General features: G+C 43.8%; 1 protein-coding gene across 2 annotated transcripts in view; it reads right to left on the reverse strand.

Annotated features, from left to right (window-relative positions):
• The window catches only part of LOC147010573 (uncharacterized), a 78,177-nt gene that overhangs the window by 35,147 nt on the left and 16,482 nt on the right, over positions 1–26,548 (reverse strand). For both annotated transcript variants that reach the window (XM_085858827.1, XM_085858828.1), the window contains exons 4-6: positions 26,449–26,502; positions 26,284–26,358; positions 18,688–19,281 (exon numbers count right to left, since the gene is read on the reverse strand). In XM_085858827.1, the coding sequence (XP_085714953.1) occupies positions 18,688–19,281; positions 26,284–26,358; positions 26,449–26,502 (723 nt within the window). The remainder of the gene's footprint in view (positions 1–18,687; positions 19,282–26,283; positions 26,359–26,448; positions 26,503–26,548) is intronic.

The raw sequence follows: 26,548 nt of genomic DNA on the forward strand, positions 1-26,548 counted from the left end.
GTTTTGAAGGCCTGGAGGGGAGAATGGGATTGAACAGAGTGAGGGAGTTTATTCCAAAGGAAGGAAAGAAGAGGAATGAAAGAGTGAAGGTGAACAGTGATTCGTGATTTTGGTAGTTTTACCAGAAGGGGGTTGTTGGTGGGCCTTGAGTGCTCTGCGGAAATATGGTGGGGACAAATCGCAGACAGAGCGGGGGGGGGGGGTGAGACCGGAGAGGAGATGGAAGAAGACAGAAAGACCACTGACCTGCCTGCAATGAGAGAGTGAGAGGTCCAAAGACTCAGCCTCATCGTGCGAGATACCAATGATTCTAAATGCATTGGTTGCCACAGCATGAAGCCGAGAAAGGTGAGAGAGGTGAGAAGCAGGAGCACCAGCCCAGAGGAGAGAGCAGTACTCCATCAGGCTGCGAATGAAAGCTTTGTATGTGGTCAGGAGCTCAGGTGGGCCGAGGAAGGACTTTGCACGACAGAGGATTCCCAGTCGTTGGAAATGGAGGACTTTGGAGGCCAGGTTGGAAATGTGGCTTTCCCAGGACAGATCATGGCAGATAGTGAGACCCAGAAGCTTGAAAGAAAGGACTTCTTCCAGAGGATTGTTAAGAAAGTAGATGGGGGAGGGGGTAGGGGAGGGGGGTTCCAAACAGTCCTTTCAGAGAGACAGAGTGAGAGTGTGAGATTTGTCCAGATTGAAAGACCTGTTCCATGTGTTGGACCAGTTTGTGATTTTATCCAGATCTGCAGTGAGCGAAGAATCTGCTGCTTGCCGGTCTGAGGGATGACAGATGGTACGGCAGAGGGTGGAGTCATCAGCAAAGAGACAAAGAGGATTTTCCAGAGAGTCGGAGAGATCATTTATGAAAACCAGAAAAAAGAACAGGGTCCAGAACGCTACCTTGAGGAACTTCAGCCTGTACAGGAAGAGGGGATGAAAGAACTCCATTTGGGGCCACATGTTGGCTGTGACAGGAAAAGAAGTCTGCGAGCCATGAGTGGAGATTGCCTTGGATACCATAGGAAGAGAGTTTGGTGAGCAGGGCAGAGTGCCAGACTGTGTCAAAAGCACACAATATGTCAAGAGATATGGCTCTGATTTCATGTCCGGCATTGAGTACCTCTGTCCATTGTTGGGAGAGCAGAAGCAGCATATCCAGGGTGGAGTGACCTGGTCTAAAAACAAATTGATGATCGGAAATCAGGCCATTGGAGAAGAGGAAGGATTTAATGTCTGAAGCGGTGATGGATTCCATAACCTTGCTGATGATTGGGAGAAGGCTGATTGGTCTGTAGTTGCAGGGATCTGTTTTTGCACCTTTTTATGCAGGGCAGTAATGTTTGCTGATTTCCAATCAGATTGCAGATGACTTTGAGCAAATGAGAGGGTGAATAGAACAGAGAGAGGATGAGCAAGAGCAGAGGAGCAGGTTTTTAGGACACGTGGGCTGATGCCGTCTGGACCGGTTGCAGAATCTGAGTCGAGGTTTGACAGCAAGCTCTGCACCTTGTCAGGAGAAAAGGACACAGAGTCCAGGGACAGTTGGGTGCGACTGGGTAAGGTGGGTACAGAAAGCAATGGGTTTCGGACACAAGATTTCGATGCAAACACCGAGTTTAGGCATTCAGCTTTTTCACGTGCGGTATCAGCAGTGCGACCATTTGAGGAAAGGGAGGGGATGGAGGGGGAACATACACCAGAAACAGATTTGATTAGATGCTACCAGGATTTGGAGGAGGGAGAGAGGTTTGAAAGTTCAGAGTTGAGCTTATAAAGATGGTCTTTTCTGGCTCTCCTGAGGGTAGATACACACTTGTTCAGAGCTTTATGGAAGGAACTGAGATTACCCTCAGTTGGGTTTGCTTTCCATGAGGCAAAGGCAAGTTCTTTCAGGACAACTGCCTCGCCACAAGCTTCAGTGAACCATGGGCGGGAGGAAGGGTAGGACAACTGAAGACGAGAGGGGATAAATCTGTGCATGAGGGAGAGCAAGTTTCTTTGAAAGAATTCCCAGGATGAGTTGATGTTCGAGAAAGTAGCGATGGGAGACCAGTCTATAAGTTTGATGGCTGCTTGGAGACCCTGCCAGTCGGCTTGAGTGAAATGCCAGACTCGACAGTGCTGAGATGGTTCTATTATAACAGCCAGAAAGGTGTCCACTTTTACAAGGACGTGGTCAGAAGAGCCGATTGGAGCGAAGGAAGAACAGCAGATATTGTCAGGGAAATTTGTCAAAATCAGATCCAGAAGAGATGAAGTACTGTTGGTTGAGATCTGGGTCGGGAAGTTAACCGATTGAGTCAGTCCCAATGAGTTGCAGAAGTCTTTTGCTGAAGTGCCATGACAGGTGAGAGAGGTACCCACACCCAGCCAAATGACATGATGATAATTGAAGTCACCACATATGAGGAAGAGAGAGTTTGGATGAGAAGATAGAAGTTGGTCCATGTTTTTAGATAGTGAGGTGTAGATGGAGTCATCACTGTTTGGTGGACGGTACAGTACACATATAAACATGAGGTGGGAGTGGAGGGGAAGCCGTAGCCAGAGGTATTCCTAGGGGTGTGGGGGAGTGAGAGAAGTGCATGGAGAGTGAGGAATAGAGTCTTTGATGAAGAGAGCAACTCCTCCACCAGGACGAGGCTCAGGTCTGTCATACCGGAGGAGGGAGTAACCAGGGAGAGATACTTGGGAGTCAGAGACGTCTTGAGGGAGGAAAATTTGTTTGGCAGATTATGTCCGGTTTGTCAGTGGCAACCTGTATGGAAAGATATGTGAGGTTTGAGTGAAGGCCCTGGATATTCGAGGTCCACACTGTTAATGAAGAGGGACGGGAGGAGGCTTTGGGTGCAGGGGATGGGGGAAGGTAGGACAAGGGAGGAGGAGGGGAGGTAAGGAGAGTTGTTGAAAGAGTGTGGGGGATTCCAGAATAGTGAGGGGAGGAGGCTGGATGAGGAGGAGAAAAGGCTCTGTGGTGCTGGGGGGGGGGCAAGAGAGGGGGGGGGAGGAAGTTGAGGATGTGAGAAGGTGGAGTGATGAGATAGAGGTGAGAGGGCAGGGGAAGGAGGCAGCTTTGTGGATGTAAGTGAGGGCAACTTTGAGAGGGATGAGTGAGGGGAATGAATGGTGGGAGAAGGGTGAGTGGGGAGAGTTGAGGGAGCAAGGTGAGGGGTGAGTTTTTGAGAAAGGTGAGAAGGAAGCTTGGAGGGAGAAGGGTGTGATGCTTGCTTTGAGAGTGAGGGGTGAGAGGGATGAGTTGGCACTGAAGTTGGAAAAAAGAATGGTCGATGGAAAACGAACATTCATGGCAAACTGGGTTTTTGGGAGTTTTTTTTAGATCAGAAATGCGATTAAAGACATTTCTTGATGGGTGCAATGAAGGTGAATTAAGAGAATGGAGAGAAGAAATGCTGTAACAGTTGGATTTTTAGGCAAGGTGTGAATGAAAGGTCAAATTGAGAGCAGTCTGTTGAAATAGAAGAAGAGTAGTGCATTATGATACAGTAATGAGAACCACATGTGAGAAAGAGGAAGATGAAGCATTATAAAAGATCGTTTTTTTTTTGTTTTTTTTTGAGAGCGTTTTCATCAGATTAGATAATGGAAAAGTTGAAGAAAAAATCGTGAGGTGAATTTGGATCGGTAAACGCAGAGGGTGGAAACAGATCGCGTGGTTATGGGAGAAGCACGTGGCTATGGAAGGTGTATAGTCAAAAGGGAATTTATTTAAATAACGATTGCGTAACATTCGGAAATGGGAAGGTTGAAGTAAAATTGTGGAGGTATATGGTGAGTTTGGAACGGCTAACACAGAATGAAGCTGATAGAACAATGAAAAGTACCAGGAAGAGTGGAGAGAGACACATGGTTACTGGAGGTGTATTGATAGAAGGGATACAAGGAAAATTATTACTTTTGATGGATTTTTGAAGATTAGGTAAAATTCAGGAGTGGAAGGTTGTAGGAAGAAATCATGAAGGTAATGGTGAGAGTGGGTGGGGGGAATGCTTTTGTTTACATTTGTGAAATGCTATTGGAGTGTTAAATAGGTATTCATTCTTTTTTTCTTTTTTTTTAATATTGCTATCTGCAGACAGGTTGACAGCTGTAGAGGAATTGTCATTGGGGTGCAGTGCAAAAATGGAAAGAACGGCATGTAAGAAAATTGTGCCAGTGGTATTTTAAAAAATGTCTTCTTCAATTATAACCAGTGGCATCTTTAAAAATATCTTCTTCGATCATAACCAGTGGTATCTTGAAAAATATCTTCTTCAATCATAACCAGTGGTATGTTTAGAAATATCTTCTCCAATCATAACCAGGGGTATTTTTAACAAGCTCAAATGAGCTAAGATCCTCGTCCTCTTAATGATGACGTCATAAAAACGAATATGACGTCATTGTGATGTAACAGGTTTGTGATAATTTATCTGTGCTAATGCCCTGCTTGATTCCCGCAAACAAAATTCAAACAGCTTGCCTAGTTTCGGAGATAATGGTATAGGTGATTTCCATTAGTGGCGATATTATGAAGTCAACTTTTTTTCGAGGAAGAATTTCCAAAATCGGAGATGGTTACTGCCTGTGTGTCGGCTTTCTGCATATACATGGCAAGTTTCACAAAGATCCGATAAAAACTCTGGGTTGTGAAACAAAATGTCAAAAAAACAGGAATAACGTCATCAAAATTGATATGACGTCATAGTTACGTATCATATGTGTGGTAATTCATCTCTGCTAATGCCCTGTTCGATTCCCGCAAACAGAATTCAAAAAGCTTGCCTAGTTTCGGAGATAATTTTTTCGGCAATTTCCATCAGCAGAGATATTTTGACATCATAACTTTTTTTCTTTGAGGAATTTTCAAAATTGGAGATGGTTACTGTCTGCGCAGGGTATTTTTACATATATATGCCAAGTTTCAGGAAGTTTCGATGAAAACTGTAGGCTGTGAAACAAAAAAGTCCACAAGAAGAAGATGAAGAACAACAACGTGAGTAAGACTTTGAGATCCTCCACGAGGATCTAAAAATATCTTCTTCAATCATAACCAGTGGTATCTTTAATAATGCCTTCTTCAATCATAACCAGTGGTATGTTTAGAAATAACTTCTTCAATCATAACCAGGGGTATCTTTAAAAAATATCTGCTTCAATCATAACCGGTGGTATGTTTAGAAATATCTTCTTCAATCTTAACCGGTGGTATCTTTAAAAATATCTTCTTCAATCATAACCGGTGGTATTTTTAAAAAAATATCTTCTTTAATCATAACTAGTGGTATCTTTAATAATGCCTTCTTCAATCATAACCAGTGGTATGTTTAGAAATAACTTCTTCAATCATAACCAGGGGTATCTTTAAAAAATATCTGCTTCAATCATAACCGGTGGTATGTTTAGAAATCTTCTTCAATCTTAACCGGTGGTATCTTTAAAAACATCTTCTTCAATCATAACCGGTGGTATTTTTAAAAATATCTTCTTCAATCATAACTAGTGGTATCTTTAAAAATATCTTCTTCAATCATAACCGGTGCTATGTTTTGAAATATCTTCTACAATCATAACCGGTGGTATCTTTAAAAATATCTTTTTCAATCATAACCGGTGGTATGTTTCGAAATATATTCTTCAATCATAACCAGTGGTATCTTTAAAAATATATTTTTCAATCATAACCGGTGGTATGTTTCGAAATATCTTCTTCAATCATAACCAGTGGTATCTTTAAAAATATCTTCTTCAATCACAACCAGTGGTATCTTTAAAAATATCTTCTTCAATCAAAACCGGTAGTATCTTAAAAAATATCTTCAATGATAACCGGTAGTATCTTCAAAAATATTTCCTTCAATCATTACCAATAGTTTCTTTAAAAATGTCTTCTTCAATCATATCAGAAAAGACCCTTTTTATCCCCAATCGAACTGGCCCAGCATCTTTATTTCCTATAAAAACTGCAGCGATTTCAGAAGCCATTGGATCATCGCAATGCCGCTGATGTGTTGCCGGCCCTGTGGGCAATGACCATTCTCAATAGCTAGTTCTTTGCTGCTCCAAAAGTCTGGCCCATTAACTGAAAGTTGAGCTTTCATGGATTGGTCTGTCCAAGTTCTCTTTTGATAAGTTCCAAAACATCATATCTCATGGCAGCATTGGAAGGAACTGCCAATCGTTCTTCCAAAGTCTGATGTGAATGAAGTGCACAAATTTGTGCATATTTTCTCTTTTGCCCTTTGGCAGGATCTGAAGAACCGTTGGTCGCATGAAAGACGATTTGTTCTCATGGATAGTTCTCATGGAGAAACTCTCTCATGGATAGTGAGGACGACTTGGAGGCGTTGCAATCTCAGCATTCCACAATGCCATTGAAAACAAATTATTGTAAATTACGAATATTAGATTGAAAATGTATGCCATAAATACCAAGGTTACCTGACTGACCTGAGTATAAATAAACTATTACAACCAAGACATCATGAAGATTTCGAAGGGATAGTTTATCTTGGTGGCAGCACTTTGTCAACTTAAGTGCAGATGTTCTTTCCTCGAGAAAATATTTTGCTTCACACCATGGGCAAGTACCTTCCACTTGTCCTACGAAGTGTCTTTCTGCGAGTCGTACTGGTGTCGTTTCTTCCAGCAACTCCAATCTCGCTGCATTTTGTTGCCGCTGACATGGACGTCGTCTTCTCAATCTTGATTGCAGGGCATTAATTCTCCGTCTTTCTTCTTTCTGCTCCTCAGTTTCTGCGGATCGTCTCATTCTTTGATACTGGGCATTCATTGCCCGTCTTTCCTGTGCTTGCTTTTCTGTTTCCGCATCTCTTCTATCTTGACGAGCCTTCCTTTCTTTCCTTCCTGTCACACTTTTTCTTGTACGTTTTGGCATATTTCACATGAGAGGGGAAGAAAAAAAAGCCTCAATGTAAAGTTGACCATCCGCACCACCACATGGTCACTGAGCCGGCAAAAAAATACGTACAGTGAGGGTTAATGACGTCACTCGCAGGAGCCAATCACAGCGCATTTAGCTTCGCACAGCCAATCAGCGATGTGTCCTGACTTCCCTCCAAGCCACAGGAAGCATTGTTCACATGCTTGCTTTGTCTGGGCATTTTATCGATGCGAATAATGAAAATGTTTTTGTCGAAATGAAAAAACTTTTTGACCCGCACTGCTTGGGTCCTCGGCGATTAATATGGTACCATTTTCAACGATGTGCGACCAATGTCTTGGGAGGAGATGCCATTGTGACACACAGACACCAGTCGATCTTATTAATATACGATTCCTCTTCTTCAAAGCACGTTCCATTGTACTGAATAAGGATACAAATGCTATCTTACATTTCCAGGGAATACATACACACCTGACTTCATAGATTACACGGACATTACTCGGGACGTCCGTTTTACTTATCAATGAATCGAGCTGTTATTCAAATATACATTGTTATTCAGTCATTTTAACTGATTTCCTCACTTGGTGTTGGCTTAGTGGTTAAGGTGGTCACTTGGGATCCTCGGGTCCTGAGTTTGAGTCCCGTTATCCACTGAATTAACACCAGGGGGTTGACTCAGCCTGTCATGTTTCCGAGGTTGGCAAAATGAGCACTGGTAATTGGGGCACTGCATCAGCGGCACAGCTGCACCCTTAAATAATGTTGCAACCAGTAGCCAAAAAATGCAGCACACGATGGGAACTGAACGTATTTTAAAATGTTTCATTTTCACGGTTCATCAGTATATAAGACACAACATACCAGACTTTTCACCAAGACATGCAAAAACCCCCACAAAAACACACTTTTATACGCAGCTGTTTATGGTGTGCTCACCTGAGCTTCCAGCATCCAATACCTGGTCATGGTGGTGTCAAATGATCATTCGAAAACTGACGTTCATGTGTTCTCTCTCTCTCAGCAGGGTTTCTTCCAATTGTGATGTGCCTCACTCTCTGTTACAGAGCGTCGGGTGCTGCTGAAGTTTTCTGGCAAAGGTTATGCTAGGTAGTTTGCCGTTGCCTTTCCAGCAGTAATTAGGGCAGGAATTTGTTCATGATGCTGGCGATAGCTCGCCAACTCTTCGCAAAGGAGACCATGGGATCTTTTAACGTCCAACAACTAATATTTAATGTCCTGGGACAGGACACCCAGTTTAACGTCCATCCGAGCGACGACACACACACACACACACACACACACACACACACACACACACACACACACACACACACACACACACATTGCTGAATCACCCGATATAGCCGGGTCGGGATTCGAACCCAGGCTAGACATCTGAAAGGTGAGTGCTTCCGAAATCGGTGAAACATTCATAATTGGCTTTTCAGTGTGCATTAGGTTGTGCAGGTTTAATTTTATAAAGCGTACATGGTTGATTTTTACAAGAGTGGCCCACCGAATACCATGACCCATGACATATATTTAACTTCTTCCCTCACCTCCAGGAGATGAGGAGTGGGAGAGATGCATTTACAACACAATCGGAGCACGGCAAATCATGGAGACAGTGGCCCGTTGATGTGTAAGCAAGAAAAATCACGGCGGAACTATCACCATATTGTATGACCCTTACAATTCAGTGTGTGCGATATTTGGCCTGTCCCCCACAACAACGCGAGACAGGGCTTTGCAATCAATTCTGTCTGTCTGTCTGTCCCTCTCTCTGTCCAGGCCATAACTTTTTTTTGTTGTTGTTGAGTTAAGGGGAACCGAAATGTTCAGACCACCTCGACGTGAATCTATCCCTTGATATCCGACACAACAGATATGATGCGTCTATTTCCCATTCATAAAGGAGGTAATTTTGCGATTAAAAATCGAATTATTTTTCCTCTTGTTCTTCACTCAGAGCTGTCACGTCACACCTGGAATATTTGACTGCCATATTCATCCTGTCTAAAGGTTACATCGCAGGATGATTTAACTCAAACGGTGACTAATCTTCCATTCTCTACAAATGTCTAATCAACATGTCCTTGGTGTTGTGGGAATACAAACCGAAATGGTTTCATGCTACACCTACGGCAGAAAGACCCTAATCAAAATAAAGACCCACTACTACACCGTAGTCCGAAGAAGGAAGCCAGACATAACAACACACACACACACACACACACACACACACACACACACACACACACACACACACACACACACACACACACACACACACACACACACACACACACACACACACAGTTTGCCAGAAATTGGACGAGGTTTGTCAGAAATATCCGAGTGTGGCGCGGGCAGAGAAAATGTTTGCTTTTGTACTCAGAACATGTTGCCAGAACACAAGATAGATGGTTAGATCTTGTCGTTATTTGCCACGATTGAGAGAGGATGCCATCTCCCCACGATTAAGCGGAAGAAACAGCTGTCGCTCAAAACTGTAAGACCATCTCTACCCAGCTTCCAGCACGTGTACACGGGCGATTTGGGAGGTGATTCAAACATCTGTGCTGGCCTGCTGGTGACCGATCTCACCTCGATGGTGGGACACGGCACGGACACGCATGGACACAATGGTGTGGCCACGCACAAAACGGCACAGACACAACGGTGGGAAACAGCATGATATGACGGTGGATACAGCACGGACACAACGGTGGAACACAACCATAGACACAAATGGCGTCCTAGCAAAAGTATGAAGCGGGATGATTCCGCAACATACAGGATACCTGGTCAGCCTGCGATGGTGTGACAAAGCATTCGTCCTCCATTTTGTCGGCGGTGTCCGAGTATGCCCGTGTCCGTAAGACCATATTGTGCCATGTTTCTGATGGAGTAATAATATAACTGATGATTTATCAATTAAAATACCAAATCCCTTATAAACCGTCAATCGAATGGAAAAACAAAACCTTCCAATCTGTAGTGAACATGCAACCGGCGTTTTCATCTTTACCAAGACCTCTAGAGTCGCCATCTTTGTCTGAATCATTCGCGTAAGGTTCGAAATGATATGGCTCCATAATTCCTCCGAAAGAGTTTCCATCACTAATTTTGTCTCCAATGGTTTCTTCAAAATCCCACGAATCAGTTTCAACATACTGAGAACCTTCAGAGTTGCTAATGATGGTGGAATCAGTATCGGAATCTAAGCTCAACATACACAGTTTCTCGATGTGCAGGGCCTTCAGAAAGAAGTCACACTCCTTGACTTTTGTTACATTTTGTTGTTACAGCCTGAATTTAAAATGGATTAAATTTAAAAAAACAAAAATTGTCTCAGTTCTACACATAATACTGTTGTAGTTGCCGGGTTCGGGGGCGAGGAACGACCGCCAGATGGAACAGTTGGGCCGTCCCCCACTGAAAACCCAGAATTGAAGGTCGTCACCCCGGATAACTCCGAAGTCGACGGGTCGCTTAATGGAGCGTGGACGCCAATATTTCAACTGCGTAGCATCGGGTTTTCGTCTTTAGCCAAAATACCTAAGTCACGACGCGCTTTAAACTACCGGGGAAGCCACACCCTCGGCCGGCTTTGTCCGAACCGAGTCGCTGTTACCGACTCGGACCCGGCGTAACTGAGCGGGAATTACCAAAGCAGCGCCGGCCCAAATAACAATTTACGGCACAATCGGCCTCACTATAACTCAAACCCGAACGATGCTAGGCCAATGAGAGAAAGCACAGAAAACGAGCTGGTACATTTAACAAGAGGGTTTATTTTACAAATAATAATTAGGGGCGTTTTCGGGTGTCGTGGTGGCTAGCCGCAATTGGAGGAGTGGTGTGTCGGTACCTTGGTGCTCCTCCCCCGAGAGAGGCCCTGTTGTCTTCTCCAGTGTCGACATTCTTCTTTGATGGGGCGGAGTCAGAGCTCCGAGGCGAGGGGGCTCCGCCCACGTCCGTAGTCAGAAACATGTACGTTATGGCGCAGTGGTGTGAAGTGAAGGTTGGGGGGGGGGTGAAGCGCTTGTTCGCCCGCAGAGTGGGATGAGGAGAGGAGTGAAGTGAGGGTTTTGTTGGCATTGGAAGATTTAAAGATGTAAAAAAAAAACCTGACTAAAAAAATAAATAAATAAAAGAAACCCGCAGTGCACACATGAAATTAACCCATTAGACATAGGGGAAGGATTCTAACTATCCACATATACTTAATGAGATAACTGAACGATGGGACTGCTGACTGTGTGCAAAAGGCTTCCAAATTCGTAACAATACCACATAATGTCAAAGTGGAATTTTTCTTCAGAATATTTTACAAATTAATATAAATATATGAAAAGCTGAAAATTTTTGCATCAATAAGTATTCAACCCCTTTGCTATGACACTCCACATTGCACTCAGGTACATCCGATTTCCTTTGATCGTCCTCGAGATGTCGCTACACCTTGATTGGAAGCCACCTGTGGCCAATTCAATTGATTGGACATGATTTATAAAGAAACACACCTTTCTATACAAGATACCACAGTTAGCAGTGCATGTCAGGGCAGAAACTCCACCATTAAATCCAAAGGAACTGTCCGTAGAACTCCGAGATAGAACTGTGAGGAGGCATAGATCTGGGGAAGGGAATAAAACAATTTTTAGCATTGAGAGCTCCCCAAGAGCACAGTGAGCTCCATTATTCGGAAATGGGGTCTGTGGGCGGTTTGAGTAACTGTTGCTCCTGATCCAAGTGAGCTTCACGATAGGTGGTCCTATTTTTGAAATATTGTCTCATGCATGAGTCAAGACTTTGTGGTCATTCCTTACTTGTGATCAGAAAACACATAAGTGGATCACAATTTAGTTTTTCACCGCAATATCAAACTGATGTCCTGGTGTCGGGTTAATTTGGATGATGATGGATTTTTGTGAAACTGGCAATATAATTTCAGTTTATTCGAACTGTTTATTCACGGTGTTATTTCTCAGTGCCAAAATTTGGTTCCCATTCCCGGTGATAACAATAATGTCAGTCTCGGAATATAGACAAACATTGACTTGTGGTTGCGGCAATAAGATGCATTTTACTAAATGTGTACAGCCATTTGATTTCAGACTATAATTTTGATAAATGCATATTCATATCATTAAGTGTCCACCTCAAAGCACTGAAGCGAGTGCACCCGTTACCCAGAGGATGTCACGGCAGAAAATAAATAAGGACACAAATGTTCCCCATTTGTTGTTTTAAGGGTGAAACCAGCATATGACAAAAGATAGAAGGATATTTTACAAGTACTGTAACTAGCTGAAGTACCCGACGTTGCTCGGGGAAATTGAATGAAATATGTATTTAAATATTTCCTGCATGACAATCACAAAACATATTACTCGATCACTCCTGGGAAAAACCCAAGCAGCGCATAAGCAACATACTCACTCGAGGTCTAAACACGGAGGTGTTATAATAAACCTGTGTAAAGCAATCATTTTAATCACAGTCACATGTGTAAACACTATAAAGTCTATAATAATAAAATTTTTGGTGTTGACAACAAATCACTACAACCTGAATTGTACTGTATATAGGTGGACTTAAGTATAGGTATAAATATACCAAGGTGGACTCCATGCCCTCCCGTACCATGTCAGGCTTTCACGCCTTAATCCCTCTTCCATGCAGCACCAGCACCTCCGAGGGGATCGTATCGAGTTCTTTAAGATTGTGTGGGGTTATGAAAACCTTGATCAAAATTGGTGTTTCATCTTTCATCAAGAAGCCCGGCATCGACACCCTTTTTTAAATATTCAAGCAGTGAGCATGAGGAATTTCCGCTCCTCAGCTTTTTCCTATCGAATTGTGAACCTGTGGAATGACTTCCCACAGATGTGCTTCTATTACCATCATTTGCTCTGTTTAAAGCTAGACTGGATGCCGTATGGACCCAGCTAGTCAGGTCAGGTTAGGTATGGGAGCATGTGTTGGAGCAGCGCGTCGCTGCATCCACTTTCCGCCGGTACTCCAGGGGCTTCCGTCTGGCCATCTTCCAGGCAAATGCCTGGCCCATCCCTATCTCCTTGAGATGCCGATCAACCTAGTCCCAGACATCATTTCACCTTCTGTCAATAAAATACATCCTTTTTCACATTTTTGTCTCTTTTAATAAACGTTGCCTGCACTATCCTTTGGCAACCTAAGTCCAAATATTGGTTTTCCCCTAGATTTTAAAATTCGCACAATAATGCATTAAATGTACCATGAGAAATTAATCCATTACAATGATCATCGTGGGGCCAACGCCCCTACAAAGATCAATATTAATGATGATGAACCTCAACATACAATGTTCACAATATACATTACTCGATCGCTCCTGGGAAAAAAAAACACCCCAGGCAGTGTATAAGCACAAGACCCGATCGAGGCCCGAAGGTCAATTATCTGTAGCCATTTTTTTTTATCCAAACATAGCCCTCAATTTTCCTCTGGATGAATGATGAGGTCATGCAAAGTTTAATTGTACTGGTTCCTGCACGGTCTGAAGGTATAAACGAACAAACAAACTTTCATCTTTGTATATTAGTTACTAGCAAATACAACCTGTCGCTTCACTGAAGGGAATATTAAGGGGGTGAAATAAGAAGGAGAGGGAAATAGAAGGGAGGGGAAGGATAGAGAGAGAGAGAGAGAGAGAGAGAGAGAGAGAGAGAGAGAGAGAGAGAGAGAGAGAGAGAGAGAGAGAGAGAGAGAGAGAGAGAGAGAGAGAGAGAGAGAGAGAGAGAGAGAGAGAGAGAGAGAGAGAGAGAGAGAGAGAGAGAGAGAGAGAGAGAGAGAGAGAGAGAGAGAGAGAGAGAGAGAGAGAGAGAGAGAGAGAGAGAGAGAGAGAGAGAGAGAGAGAGAGAGAGAGAGAGAGAGAGAGAGAGAGAGAGAGAGAGAGAGAGAGAGAGAGAGAGAGAGGGGGGGATGGGGGAGGAGGGAGAAATGAGGGAAGGGGGTGTGGGGAGCAAGGAATTGGGGGGGGGGTGGAGAGCGACACATTAGCAAACGTCGCGATACACTCCGGGAGGGAGGAGGTGGGATTAAGGAGGGGGAAGTGTGGAGGGGTAGGGGTTCTCGACTTGCATTTGGTAGTGGGACTTGTGGAGAACGGGGGGGGGGGGGGAGGGAAGGGAGTACAGGATTGAACGAAATGGGGTACATTAAAACAGATTTATTAATCCCTACTGTCTACCTTTAAAAACAATAATACTGATTAAAAACAACCCTTAATGATTTTTTCCGAAGAACCCCCAAATTAATAAAGTACGAATGTCATCTATCTATAATTCCAGCAGTGTGTGTGTGTGTGTGTGTGTGTGTGTGTGTGTGTGTGTGTGTGTGTGTGTGTGTGTGTGTGTGTGTGTGTGTGTGTGTGTGTGTATGTGTGTGTGTGTGTGTGTGTGTGTGTGTGTGTGTGTGTGTGTGTGTGTGTGACCGCTGTTTCTCGACAACCACTGGTCCGATCTAATTGAAACTTGCCAGGTATATTGCTGGGGACCTGAGTATGTGCCTTTTTAAGGTTTGACATTAATCGGACAAGTGGTTCCCAAGTTATGGCCATTTATTTACCAAACCAATGACAGGACACGTTGCTGCGTAGGCGTGGCCAATGGGGAAAGGGTGCTATTTAGTTACCAATGACAGGACACGTTGCTGCGTAGGCGTAGCCGTTGGGGAAGAGATCCTCAGCCACGTTCCCCATTACGGGTTACAACGTACGGACTTCCGGATAGTGATGACTTACTGTATTCTCATAATTTCTCGATTTCTTATGCGCATTTATAGATAAACACAATGCCCCAATCCAGTCGTCGTTTACAAGAACGAAGGAACGGCCTGTGTGGTTGTTTGGAAGTTTTTTTTTTCTTTTTTGCACGTATGGCCACGCACGTATGGCCAGGCATGTACAGGCACGCACGTATGAACACGCGAGAGCGAAGGAACAGCCTGCGTGGTTGTTGTTTCTGGCACAAGGTTTGAAAGTTTTTTTTTTTTTTTTTTTTGCACGTACAGCCACGCACGTACGGGCACGCGAGAGCGAAGGAACGGCCTGTGTGGTTGTTGTTTCTTGTGTGGTTGTTTGAAAGGTTTTTTTTTTTGCACGTACGGCCACGCACGTACGGACATGCACTAGTCTATCAATAATTCCAGCAATCTCTGTGTGTCTGTCTGTGACCGCTGTTTCTCGACAACCACTGGTCCGATCTAATTGAAACTTGCCAGGTATATTGCTGGGGACCTGAGTATGTGCCTTTTTAAGGTTTGATATTAATCGGACAAGTGGTTCCCAAGTTATGGCCATTTATTTACCAAACCAATGACAGGACACATTGCTGCGTAGGCGTGGCCGTTGGGGAAGAGATCCTCGGTTACCAATGACATGACACGTTGCTTGGTGTTTTGCACCCACAGTATCTATCTTCTATCTATAATTCCAGCAATCTCTGTTTGTTTGCCTTTTCAAGGTTTGAAATTAATCGGACAAGTGGTTCCCAAGTTATGGCCAAGTTAGAGCGCGTTCCTCATTACGGGTTACAATGTACGGACTTCCGGATAGTGATGACTTGCTGTATTCTAATAATTTCTCGATTTCTTATGCGCATTTATAGATAAACACAATGCCCAATCCAGTCATTTCCGAGAACGAAGGAAGGGCCTGTGTGGGTTGTTTTAAAGTTGTTATTTTTTGCACATACGGCCACGCACGTACGGCCACGTGAGAGCGAAGGAACGGCCTATGTGTTTGTTGTTTCTGGCACGCGGTTTGAAAGTTTTTTTTTTTTTTTGCATGTACAGGCACGCACTAGTATATATTAATGAATCTATGAATTAACTCATGATTTTTGAGGTAACAACTTATCTCCGGTAACCAGTTTGTAAAGTAAACCCCAGCAGATTATGAATGGGTAAAGGATCAGCTGTGAGGACGTTCAAAAAGATATTGTCCAGTGGGTGCGCACAGATTAATCCGACAGGCCAGTCACGTCGCAAAAGTCCTTAGATGGAAAGCTAACACCAGAACATGGAAAATAACCTAAGTCCAAAGGTCATGCTGCCTCAGAGAAAGGTTGAATTTGGGAGATCCATGCTGTGAAGGATGATGTGTACTGATAGCAGGTGAGGAGAGTGTGAAGGAACAGGCAGGCTGCAGTCTCGATGCAGCCTGCGAGGAGATGCCTGCTTTGAAGTAGTCTACGAGACAACAGCAGGGCATCATATTCGACGAGTAGACCGACCAGTCGATTGGAGCGCCCAATGTACGGTGGGGTGAAGTTGGTTCTTGTAATCATGGAATGGATTCACTGAACCATTTCAGGTTCGCATACAGTGGACCCCCGAATCATACTTTGCTGTTTCAGTCAGTTTTAAAATGAATTTCGCCAGATGAAATTCAGTGGACAGCAGCTGTTCCTTCTAAATTTATACTCACTCTTGCTTGAAACAAACTGTTGGCTCTTTAAATATCTTTTGCAAATTGTCAATGTTTCTTTGGTCCTCATCTTGTTATTGTGGGCAAGGCCATGACAGATGTCTCTTTTGATGATGTCTCTCATATTTGAGGGGCCATTGTTTTCTCTTCTCTCATGGTTTTGTTCTTTTTGATGCCAATTCAACATTGGCAAGGTTCATTGTGACATTCAACAATCCACGAGGACATTAAAGAGCCAAAACAACTTTCTTCATTTTCCTTTTACCGAAACCAATTATTTTACCAAAGTGAAAGTAATACAATTAATATGTCCATAACAATATAAAGAATGATCATATTTTCTCTCAAATGGTAGTGTATCCGAGAGGTGCAGCCTTTGGTGCTTACAGAAATTTCTGAATACACTCAAATCTGGACAATATGTGACAAACTGGATTAATGTATCTGACAAATTCAACATTTGAAGCATCCAAGATACTCCAGTATGTGACATTTCGATTATTCACATTTCATTACCATACATTATTCACATTACTATGAGCTACATACTTGAAGATAAACATGGGTATCACCGTTTTCCTTCCAAAAACAAATAAAGGTGAAAGCTACCTTAGCTTCAGGGTGTCGCAGTTTAAGTGCAGAACCAATTGTAGGAGTGGTTTATTTATTTATTCTTGCATGCATATTCGTGAATGCTGAACACATCATCTAATTATATCGGTGGGACGACTCACCAATGCATATGATACGTGAGCTGACAATGCCCTTCTACATAATAAATTGCATGCTCAATACGTTCTTGCCCCAAACCCCAACTCATTCGAACATTCATTCATGAATCATACATATCTACACATTTGCATTGTTTCAGATGAGAAAGCACATCAAGTGATGAAAAGCAATAAAATAAAATAAAAGCATTTGCCATCAAAGAAGTGAGGAAGTATGTCCTACAGTTCCAGCAGCTTGTTCAGGGTACTGATGATAACTCACAAACTTTAAACAAAAGACACGACAGGATTTTTAATGTCCACCAATGCCCAGTGCATATGCCTGGTGTTGGCTTAATGGCTACAATGGTGGGCTTGGGATCCAGGAGTCCTGAATTCAAATCCTGTTTGGCTGTTGAATTAATACCAAGTGCGGTTGACTCAGCCTGTCACCCTTCCGAGGTCGGCAAAATGAGTGCCAGCTTGTTGGTATTCTGTGTCGGAGACCCGCCCCAATAGCCAAGGAGACCGCTTCGGCAGCACCAACGCTCTGCACAGAGTGTGGTCTCAATGGACGGATGGATGGAATGCCCAGTGCTGATAGACAAGTCCTCCGGTTTGATTTTAGCACACACATTGATGCATCGCCTGGCATGTGAAACTCCAGTGACAATTTATAACTGGGTTGAGATTCAAACCCAGGCAAGTAGCTCAAAGGTGATTGTGCAAATCTCTGATTCATCCTGCCAGTTTTGCAATATTACGCATTGGGGCATAAAATAATAATCTCCCTTGTTATTGATCTGAATTAGTTTGTGAACATCCAGTCTCTTCCACAAAGTCTTTGTGTCTTTGCCCATGACTCCGTAAACTTGTATCATAAGGAAATGTTGCCTTATAAAAACAGGACTCATACGGCCGTTCACCTGAGTGAATAGTCTTGTGTACCTGAAGAGTTTTAAAACGAGCAAATGTTTTTTTGCATTCGGAACACTCATAAGGCTTCTCTCCAGTATGAATCCGCATGTGTGCCTGCCGTTGCCCATATTGAGCAAAGGCTTTCTTGCAAACGGAGCACTCATAAGGCTTCTCACCTGAGTGAATTCTCTTGTGTACCTTAAGAGTTTTAGAAAGCGAAAATGCTTTATTGCATATAGAGCACTCGTAAGGCTTCTCACCAGTATGAATCCGAAGGTGTGCTTGCAGTTGCGCATATTGGATGAATGTTTTCTTACAAACGGAGCACACATATGGCCTCTCACCTGAGTGAGTTCTCTTGTGCACCTTAAGAGATCTAAACTGAGCAAATGCTTTTTTGCACAAGGAACACTGATAAGGCTTTTCACCGGTGTGACTTCGTACATGGTTTACTAGATGGGTGGAAGTAACAAATGTTTTTTTACAAACAGAGCACTCGTAGGGCCTGGCGCCAGTGTGAGTTCGCTCGTGTAAAGTTATACTGCTTTTCTGAGTGAATGTCTTTTTACAAACAGAGCACTCATATGGTTTCTCCCCTGAGTGAGTCCGCTTATGTACATGCAGTTGCCTTTTATCACAAAATTTTCTCTTACAAACAGAGCACTCAAAAGGTTTCTCACCGGTGTGACGTCGTGCATGGTTTGCTTGTTGGGCAGATGTAACAAATGCTTTTTTACAAAAAGAGCACACGTACGGCCTCACACCAGCATGAATTCGCTCGTGTAAAGTTATGCTGCTTTTCTGAGCGAATGTCTTTTTACAAATAGAGCACTCAAAAGGCCTCTCACCAGTGTGAGTCCGTCTGTGGGTCACTAAGGTGGAATAAGAAGGAAATCCTTTCTTACAATCAGAGCACTCAAAATGCCTTCCCCCCATTTTGGTTTCTATGTAGATCTTGTGCGCTTCAAGACCTTTCAAATGAACGTACCTCCTCCTGCAGACAGAGCACTGGAATTGATAATTTCTTTTTTTGTTGGTAGACACTGTCAGCTTGTTCTTCCCAGCTGACTGCAGTGCACACTCCTCGTGCTCAACCGAGCATTCTTCAGAATGTTCTCTTTGACCACTTTCACATCCTGGCAAATTTGGAATGCAACTCCTATGAAGAGCATCCATGGAATGAATCTTCATGTGCAGTTGGTAATCCACAGCCTTTTCAAATTGCTCATTGCAATACAAGCATATGAATCCCTGCAGAGGCTCCACTGTTTCTTCTGCAAAACAATACAAGAAAGGAATGCCAAGTTTCTTTTGTCTCCTGTCAATAAGAAAATGTACATATTTTATCAACTAATTGTGGGGTGTAATTCATGGGATCGATCCTAGCAGAGCTGAAAAAAATAAAGAATAAGACAACACAATCACAAAAGGCAGATTTTACAAAACTTTATACAGACAGTCCTCGACTTACATAAAGGGTACCGTTCCTGGGACCTTTAAGTTAGTCGATTTTCTGAGATTGCGCAAGTCGAATTTAATTGCGCAAGTCGATTTTCTGAGATTGCGTAAGTCGATTTTACTTGCGTAAGTCGATTTTCCCTCTTTACGTAAGTCGATTGTGCAAGTCGAATTTCATTGAGTAAAATCTGGAAAAAAAAGAAACATTCGATAAAATTAATTGCACATTTACATACATACAGCACTAACATAGTAGGGAAAACATAGGGGCAATACCCCTGGGTGCTCATCTGGTTGCAGCTGGATAAGATATCCAGGGACCCACTGGAAAGCATGGATGACCCACAACATATGTAACGGAGAAAAAAGTAAATACCTATGGATTTTTTTTTTAATACAGTGAACAAACTTTGGTACATCACAGGTGATGAAGGTTGTCATCAAGTTTCATCAAATTGTGTGTCGTTTCAGAGAAGAAAGCAAATACCTCTTTTGGGGGACAACCCCCCCTTCGACCACTATTTTTCTAATGTCATGAACAAACTTCGGGACATCATGGGTGATGAAGGTTGTACTCAAGTTTCATCGGAATTGTGTGTCATTTCTAAGAAAGCAAATACCCCTTTAGGAGGTGCAACCCCCCTCCACTCCTCCCATAGACCCTCTCAGACCGCAATTTTTTTAATGCTGTGAACAAACTTTGGTACATCACAGGTGATGAAGGTTGTGGCCAAGTTTCATCAGAATTGTGTGTGTAGTCTCTGAGAAGAAAGAAAATACCTATTTGGGGGGGCAATCTACGTAGACCCCCTAAGGGCCAGATTTTTTTTTTCATGCCATGAACAAACTTTGTTACATACACTGTGATAAACGTTGTGGTAAAGTTTCATCAAAATCGTTTGTGTAGTTTCAAAGAAGAAGTTGCAAGTATATGTGGACGGATGACGCACCATCCCATAAGGTCCCCGGAACTATATTCCACGTGAGATAAAAAGAAATCCCGAAAGGCAGAGCAGGGAGCAGGCCAAACTGGGTCACATGAAAAGTAAGGTAAAGATGTGAAGAATTGACAAATCTCAATTTTGTTTATTTTAATGAGCACTTACATAAAGTCGAGTTTACGTAAGTCGACCTTATGTAACCCGAGGACTGCTTGTATTTGCTATGTGTCCAAAAATAATTTGCTATTTAGACATTGCTCATGAAGTAAAATACAAACAAGTTGTCTTTAAGAATTACAAGAAATGTTAAGAAACTTAGACAAGTGCAGATCGGCCATTTTGCCTGTCATGAATTCACTGGATCCATATTCCAAAGACTTTATCAATCAATGTATCAATCTTGTATCTACTAAAATTATATTTTTAACATCCAAAACACATATCTTTTTAATCTCTATGTGGGGAATATGTACAACACATCTACTGATGAATATATATTTATTGATGACAATTAATGATATTGTTGTGGACTTGGGGGAATAGACATTCTAGTTTGGGCAAAGATAAGTAAATACTTATCCAACCAAGATATTGTTACGGCTGTGGAAATTCGCAATACACCATAAAGGGTCCTCAGGTGAGATATATCGATAAGTTCATGTGTAGTTAGCCCACACCTGTTGTTTCGAGGGAATATGTGTGATTCATCCGGGCTGCGACGCTTTGAGTTAGCCATTTTTCTTTTTCTCTTGTTATTTTGGACCATTAAGCTGCCAACAACTCAAACACCACCACCTTTGCCTATTTACCTCCACAACTCCATCCCGCAAACATCGCTTCACCGCAATTCCCAAACGACGCCTGCCAACCACTAAACCACCACAGCAAACCCCCCACCACCTTCACCTTTCTCCTTCCACAACCATCGACCACGCCACCAGTCACCACCAAACGTCGTGCTGTCCAGGGCCCGTTCGGTAATTGATGGTGAACGTGTCGAGCCGCGGGTACGAATGCGTTCCTCTCAGGGAGAAATTCGGATCAGGAAGGCTTCACGCCCCTTTTTGCCCAACCAATGGCTGAACGTCGGGTGGCGTGGCCTCGCCTCCAAGCGCGATGGATGTGAATTCCTCTCAGGAAGGAATTCGGATCAAAAGAGGCTCATGCCCCTTTTTGCCACCCCCAAAAAAATTAACCCATTCGTTACCATCCGTCAGGTGGGGTGGGCAGGAGTGGTCGATGAGCAGGAGAACCTTGAACGCAAGGTTTGGTTCCACCAGGTACCTCTTCACCGAACCAGTCCATGAAAATTGCTGCTGTCACCCACACCTTCTTGTTGGCCCTCTAAAACATGGGCAGTGTGTGTTTGTTCTTGGTCTTGAGAGCACGTGGGTTCAGGGAACGGTACAACATCATGGGCTTCGTCATACAGTCCCCTTTTGCGTTTGGACAGAGGAAAAGAGATACCCGGTCAGTCTTTTGTGGCCTTGAATCCCGATGCTATCCTTCATGCTTCAAGATAAAAGTTCGCGTTGGCATTTTTTTCCCAAAACATGCCTGTCTCATCAACGTTGAACACCTGCTCTGGCAGGTACCCCTTCTCCTTGATGAGCTGTGCAAGTTGAGCAGGAACGTTTTGGCCGCCTCGTGGCCCACGGGGGCACACTCGCCTGTCAGTTTGACGTCGTGGAGACTACGCTTCTTGAAGCAGTCAAACCATCTCCTCCTTGCTTGGAATGGACTGCGGCTGCTAATACTCACATCGCTCGTACCCACATCACTCACGCCAGCCAGATGCACGTACATACGCATCGCCTTTGCGCGTATGAGAGGTCTAGTTAAAGGCATGTTCTTCTGCGCAATTGTCCTCAATCCATACACTGAAAGCGTTCTTCATCCTATGTGGACATCTCAGACGCGGGTACCACTTTGGTGCTCGGTGCAGCGCTCGCCACAAAACTTTCTCGGATCGCCTTCTCGTTCTTCCGTATATTTAGCGAACGGTGGATTCATTCACTCCATACAGTCTGCCTACAGAGGCCACACTCTGTCCTCTCGACAGCCGGTTCAGCAGATCCATGTTTTGAATCAGGCTCATCACTTTCTTCTGGTTCTTGGCAGTCGATGCATCTCCGGCACTGGTCTTGCGCTTGGGAGCCATGTTTGATCAATGAGCAAATGAGAGGAATGAGAAGCAAAACACCAGTCAAGGCAGTGGGATGAGAAGAATGATTGAGACCCAGGACATGCTATACATAAGTAGTCATGCGGGAATTGTGGGTAGCTGCGGGAGGGGTGAGTCGTCTGCCCATTGTTTGTGGAGGATGTTGGTGGATGCAGACGTTTTACTCAAATGGGGGATAGATGTGGTGAAGCATTTTAATTGTGCAATTCAGAGAAAGGGGGTGGGGGGGGGATAACATCTTCAACAGCTCATAATACATGTGGTGAAGAGTCATTATGGAGTTAAGTGAATGACGGAACAAGCCATGCAGCTCGGTTTATAGTGTGAATGGTGCGACATGCCGCGCAGCTCGGTTTCTGCGTGGAAGATGTGTTTTAGAACTGTGTTATATGTGCAGCTCGTGGAAGACATGTTTTTGCGTACAGCATTTTACTGTACAATACTGTATGTACATACAGCTCACTTATAGCATGGCTGGCGTAAAATATGTTTTAGAACTGCGTTATATGCATGGCTCGTGTAATTTTTGTTCTTTTCACGCATGAAAAACTGTGAATACATGAAGCACAGGGCCGTGAATGTCGAAGCAGGTCACAGTATATAAACCGCGAATACATGGGGTCCGCGAATAGCGGGGTCCAACGGTATTGTCTTTTTTTTTTTTTAGCCCTGAGCTGAAGCCAAATAGACTAATAATCTTCCTTCTGTTGTGTGGTCGACGCATCAAAGCAGAAAGCAGGATATATATATATATATACATATATATATATACATATATATATATATATATATATATATATATATATATATATATATATATATATATATATATATATATATATATATATATATATATATATATATATATATATATATATACACACACATATATACACACACATATATATATATATATACACACACATATATACACACACATATATATATATATATATATATATAGTTACGGCTGTGGAAATTCGCAAACCACCATTCAGGGCCCGTAGGTGAGATATCTCTAAGTACATGTGTAGTTAGCCCAAACCCGTTGTATAGAGGGAATTTATGTGATTCATTTGGGCTGCGATCCTTTCAGTTAGGCGTTTTTCTGTTCTATCTTTATTTTGAACCAACCACATCTCAACCGCCATCACACAACAACCACCTTAACCACCACGCCAGCCATCATCACCAACTATAACCACGCTCCAACCTTCAGACAACAACAACAACGCCAACAGCCACAACCTTTACCTTCACAACTCAATCCCGCAAACATCGCATCACTGCCATTCCCAACGGCACCATAACCATCAACCACCACCGAAAACCCTCCACCACCTTCACCTCTCTCTCCTTCTACGGCCATTCCCGCACCACCTGTGAGCACTGAACGTCGGGCTGTCTCGGGCCCGTTCGGCGATTGGTGCCGAACGCACCGAGCGCAAATAGCGGCCTTTCCGAGGGAAAATTCGGATCAAGAACGCTACATGCCCACTTTTCCTCCGTCCAATTAGCGAGCGTGGGGCGGCTTGGCCCCGCCTCCAGGCGCGTCTGTGTGAAATCGATATATGCAAATTCTAGGATCAGGGGAGGTTCACGCCCCTGTTTCCTCTGACCAATGGGCAAGCGTGGCTCCGCCCCCGAGGTCATCCTGATCCGAATATTTGCATATTAACTGCTCCTGCCGGCCTATAAAACGGCGAGCGCAAGGCGAATCGTAGCAGAGTCGAGTCGGGTGGTGAAGTCATCGGTGTGGCAGAGAGTTGGGTTCTGCAGTCGGCTGAGGAGAGTGTCATCGAGTTGGGTTCTGGAGTCGGCTGAGAAGAGTTGCGGGAAGAGGCAAGGAAGCTCGGGTCCGAGGCGAGAAGGACGGCGGTCGGCGACGAGGTCGCGGTGTGGGATCGCTCGTCACGGGACCCCAGCCAGCCAGCCATTCTCCTCCCCCAGGGCATCAACAATTCCCCCTTTCCCCCACGCTGAGATAGTGCAAAAAGGGGGCCCCATTCCCACCCCACTCCAAACGTCGTGCCAACGAAACCCGCCAAGGAGCATGGAGTTGGGGCACAGCCGCGTGGCCACATCTGCGGCTTGCCCACCAACGCGTCACGAGGACGCGGGTAGGACCCACCCCGGTCTCGCGGACCTGGCCGCTCCTCCAGGTCACGCGCACATATTGGCCTACAGGCCTGTCTGCCCCCTTGTCTATGAGGGTGGCTTCTTTCCTTTGCTTTTGTGTAAATGTGTGTTGGCGCCGTCTGTAAAGTAGAACTGTATAAGTGTTGCCATGTGTGCGCGTAGTCGGTAGTAAATCTGCTGTATATATATATATATATATATATATATATATATATATATATATATATATATATATATATATATATATATATATATATATATATATATATATATATATATATATATATATATATATATATATGTGCTTTCCGTGTGCCGGGAAATAAATGTGCATTGTGTGAATTGTTTTCCCGTTTCGCTTCGTCTTTTCTTTATTGAGCTTCCATCCTGCTTCACGTAAAAGGTTCGTAGTGGATGCAAAACGCCCGGTAAATAATCTGAACCGTCGAGGTCGACGATAACACCGCTCGGTTATCCCGATAGTACGGAACGGGCCGCCCAAGCGGCTCGTGTCCGGAGTCGACCTGCGGCGAGGTACGATCACCTGGTTTACCATCCGCGTGGGTACTTAGGTAGGTCGAGTTTGGCGAACAACCCTATCCTATGCGGGTGGCCGATTGGCACGATTGTGGTGAGGTTGAAAGGCCCACCCGTGACTGGCTCCGGGCGATAGTTTTCGGAGGGTCACGACTGAATTGTCCGTCCGGTGGGTGACGCGGTCGCGATTCGAGTGACGTGGCCGTCCGCACGCGAATTCGCAACAATATCTTGGAAATTCAACACCATATATAACTTCAACTTTTAGAGTGCACTGTATGCAATCAGATACCTCTGAACATATTACTGTAGTACTCAAGAGTCATACTAGCACAGGCTTGTCGCTTCAGAGTTGCATCTTTGTCACATTCAGCTTGACATAGCTCAATACTCATGTTGGCACGGGGTTCTCATTGCCGAGCTGCTTTTATGTCTCCCCATCCTCCCCCCCCCAACCCTTCTCCATCCCTAGTGCTCCCTGCCTATGTTGCAATGAGCTATTGGATCTGGGACTGGAAGGGGAATGAGGAGAGACTGGAGGAAAGAAGGAAGCTGCCACTCACTAATTACTCACAGGAGGCATAGCTTATCACAGGGAAAGAGTGGTGGAAGGGACTTTGTGCTGTCTCAGAAGGACGCACTCACTCTTGCACAGCCTAATTAGAGTATAGATTTAAAAACCAAATCTGTCCCATAAACGTCGCAGTGATGAAGCTTCACAAAGTTGGGGGCATTATGCTCTCTTCAGGTATAAACTTACCGACATCAGCAATTTAACTATCATTTTGTAAATGTCCTGTTTATTTGATGTCACATCAGGCACCTATCTATTGTATTTACAATCATTCTTGGCTTTTTATTCCAACATCAGCACTTTATTATTGTATATATTTTCGGCATTGTAACAGCCGACTCCAATTGTTTGTTTTATGAAGGAAAAATATCAAAAAAAACTGTCTATTGAAGATCAATTATTGTCAGAGGAAGTATCAACATGCCTGCAAGGCTGTGCTTACCAACTTTAGGTTGAGCAACCTTTTCAGTCTCTTCATGAGAAACTTCAAATGGCTCTTCTTTCACAACAATGTTGACTGCAGCACAGAAGTATATTCACACAACATGCACCAGATATTACATGGAGGTTGTTCCAAAAATTATGCTGCAGAGAGTGGCCTTCTTACCTTGCGAGATAGAAATGGCAACATTTTCAGATTCAACCTTCAGGTCACCAGAACCTGCAACAACATAGACAAGATGGGAACGATGCAATGCTGTAAAGCA

The sequence above is a fragment of the Eptatretus burgeri genome, chromosome 16, assembly GCF_056783735.1.
Source record: "Eptatretus burgeri isolate ZD-2024b chromosome 16, Ebu_testis_v1, whole genome shotgun sequence".
NCBI classification, from domain to species: Eukaryota; Metazoa; Chordata; class Myxini; order Myxiniformes; family Myxinidae; genus Eptatretus; species Eptatretus burgeri.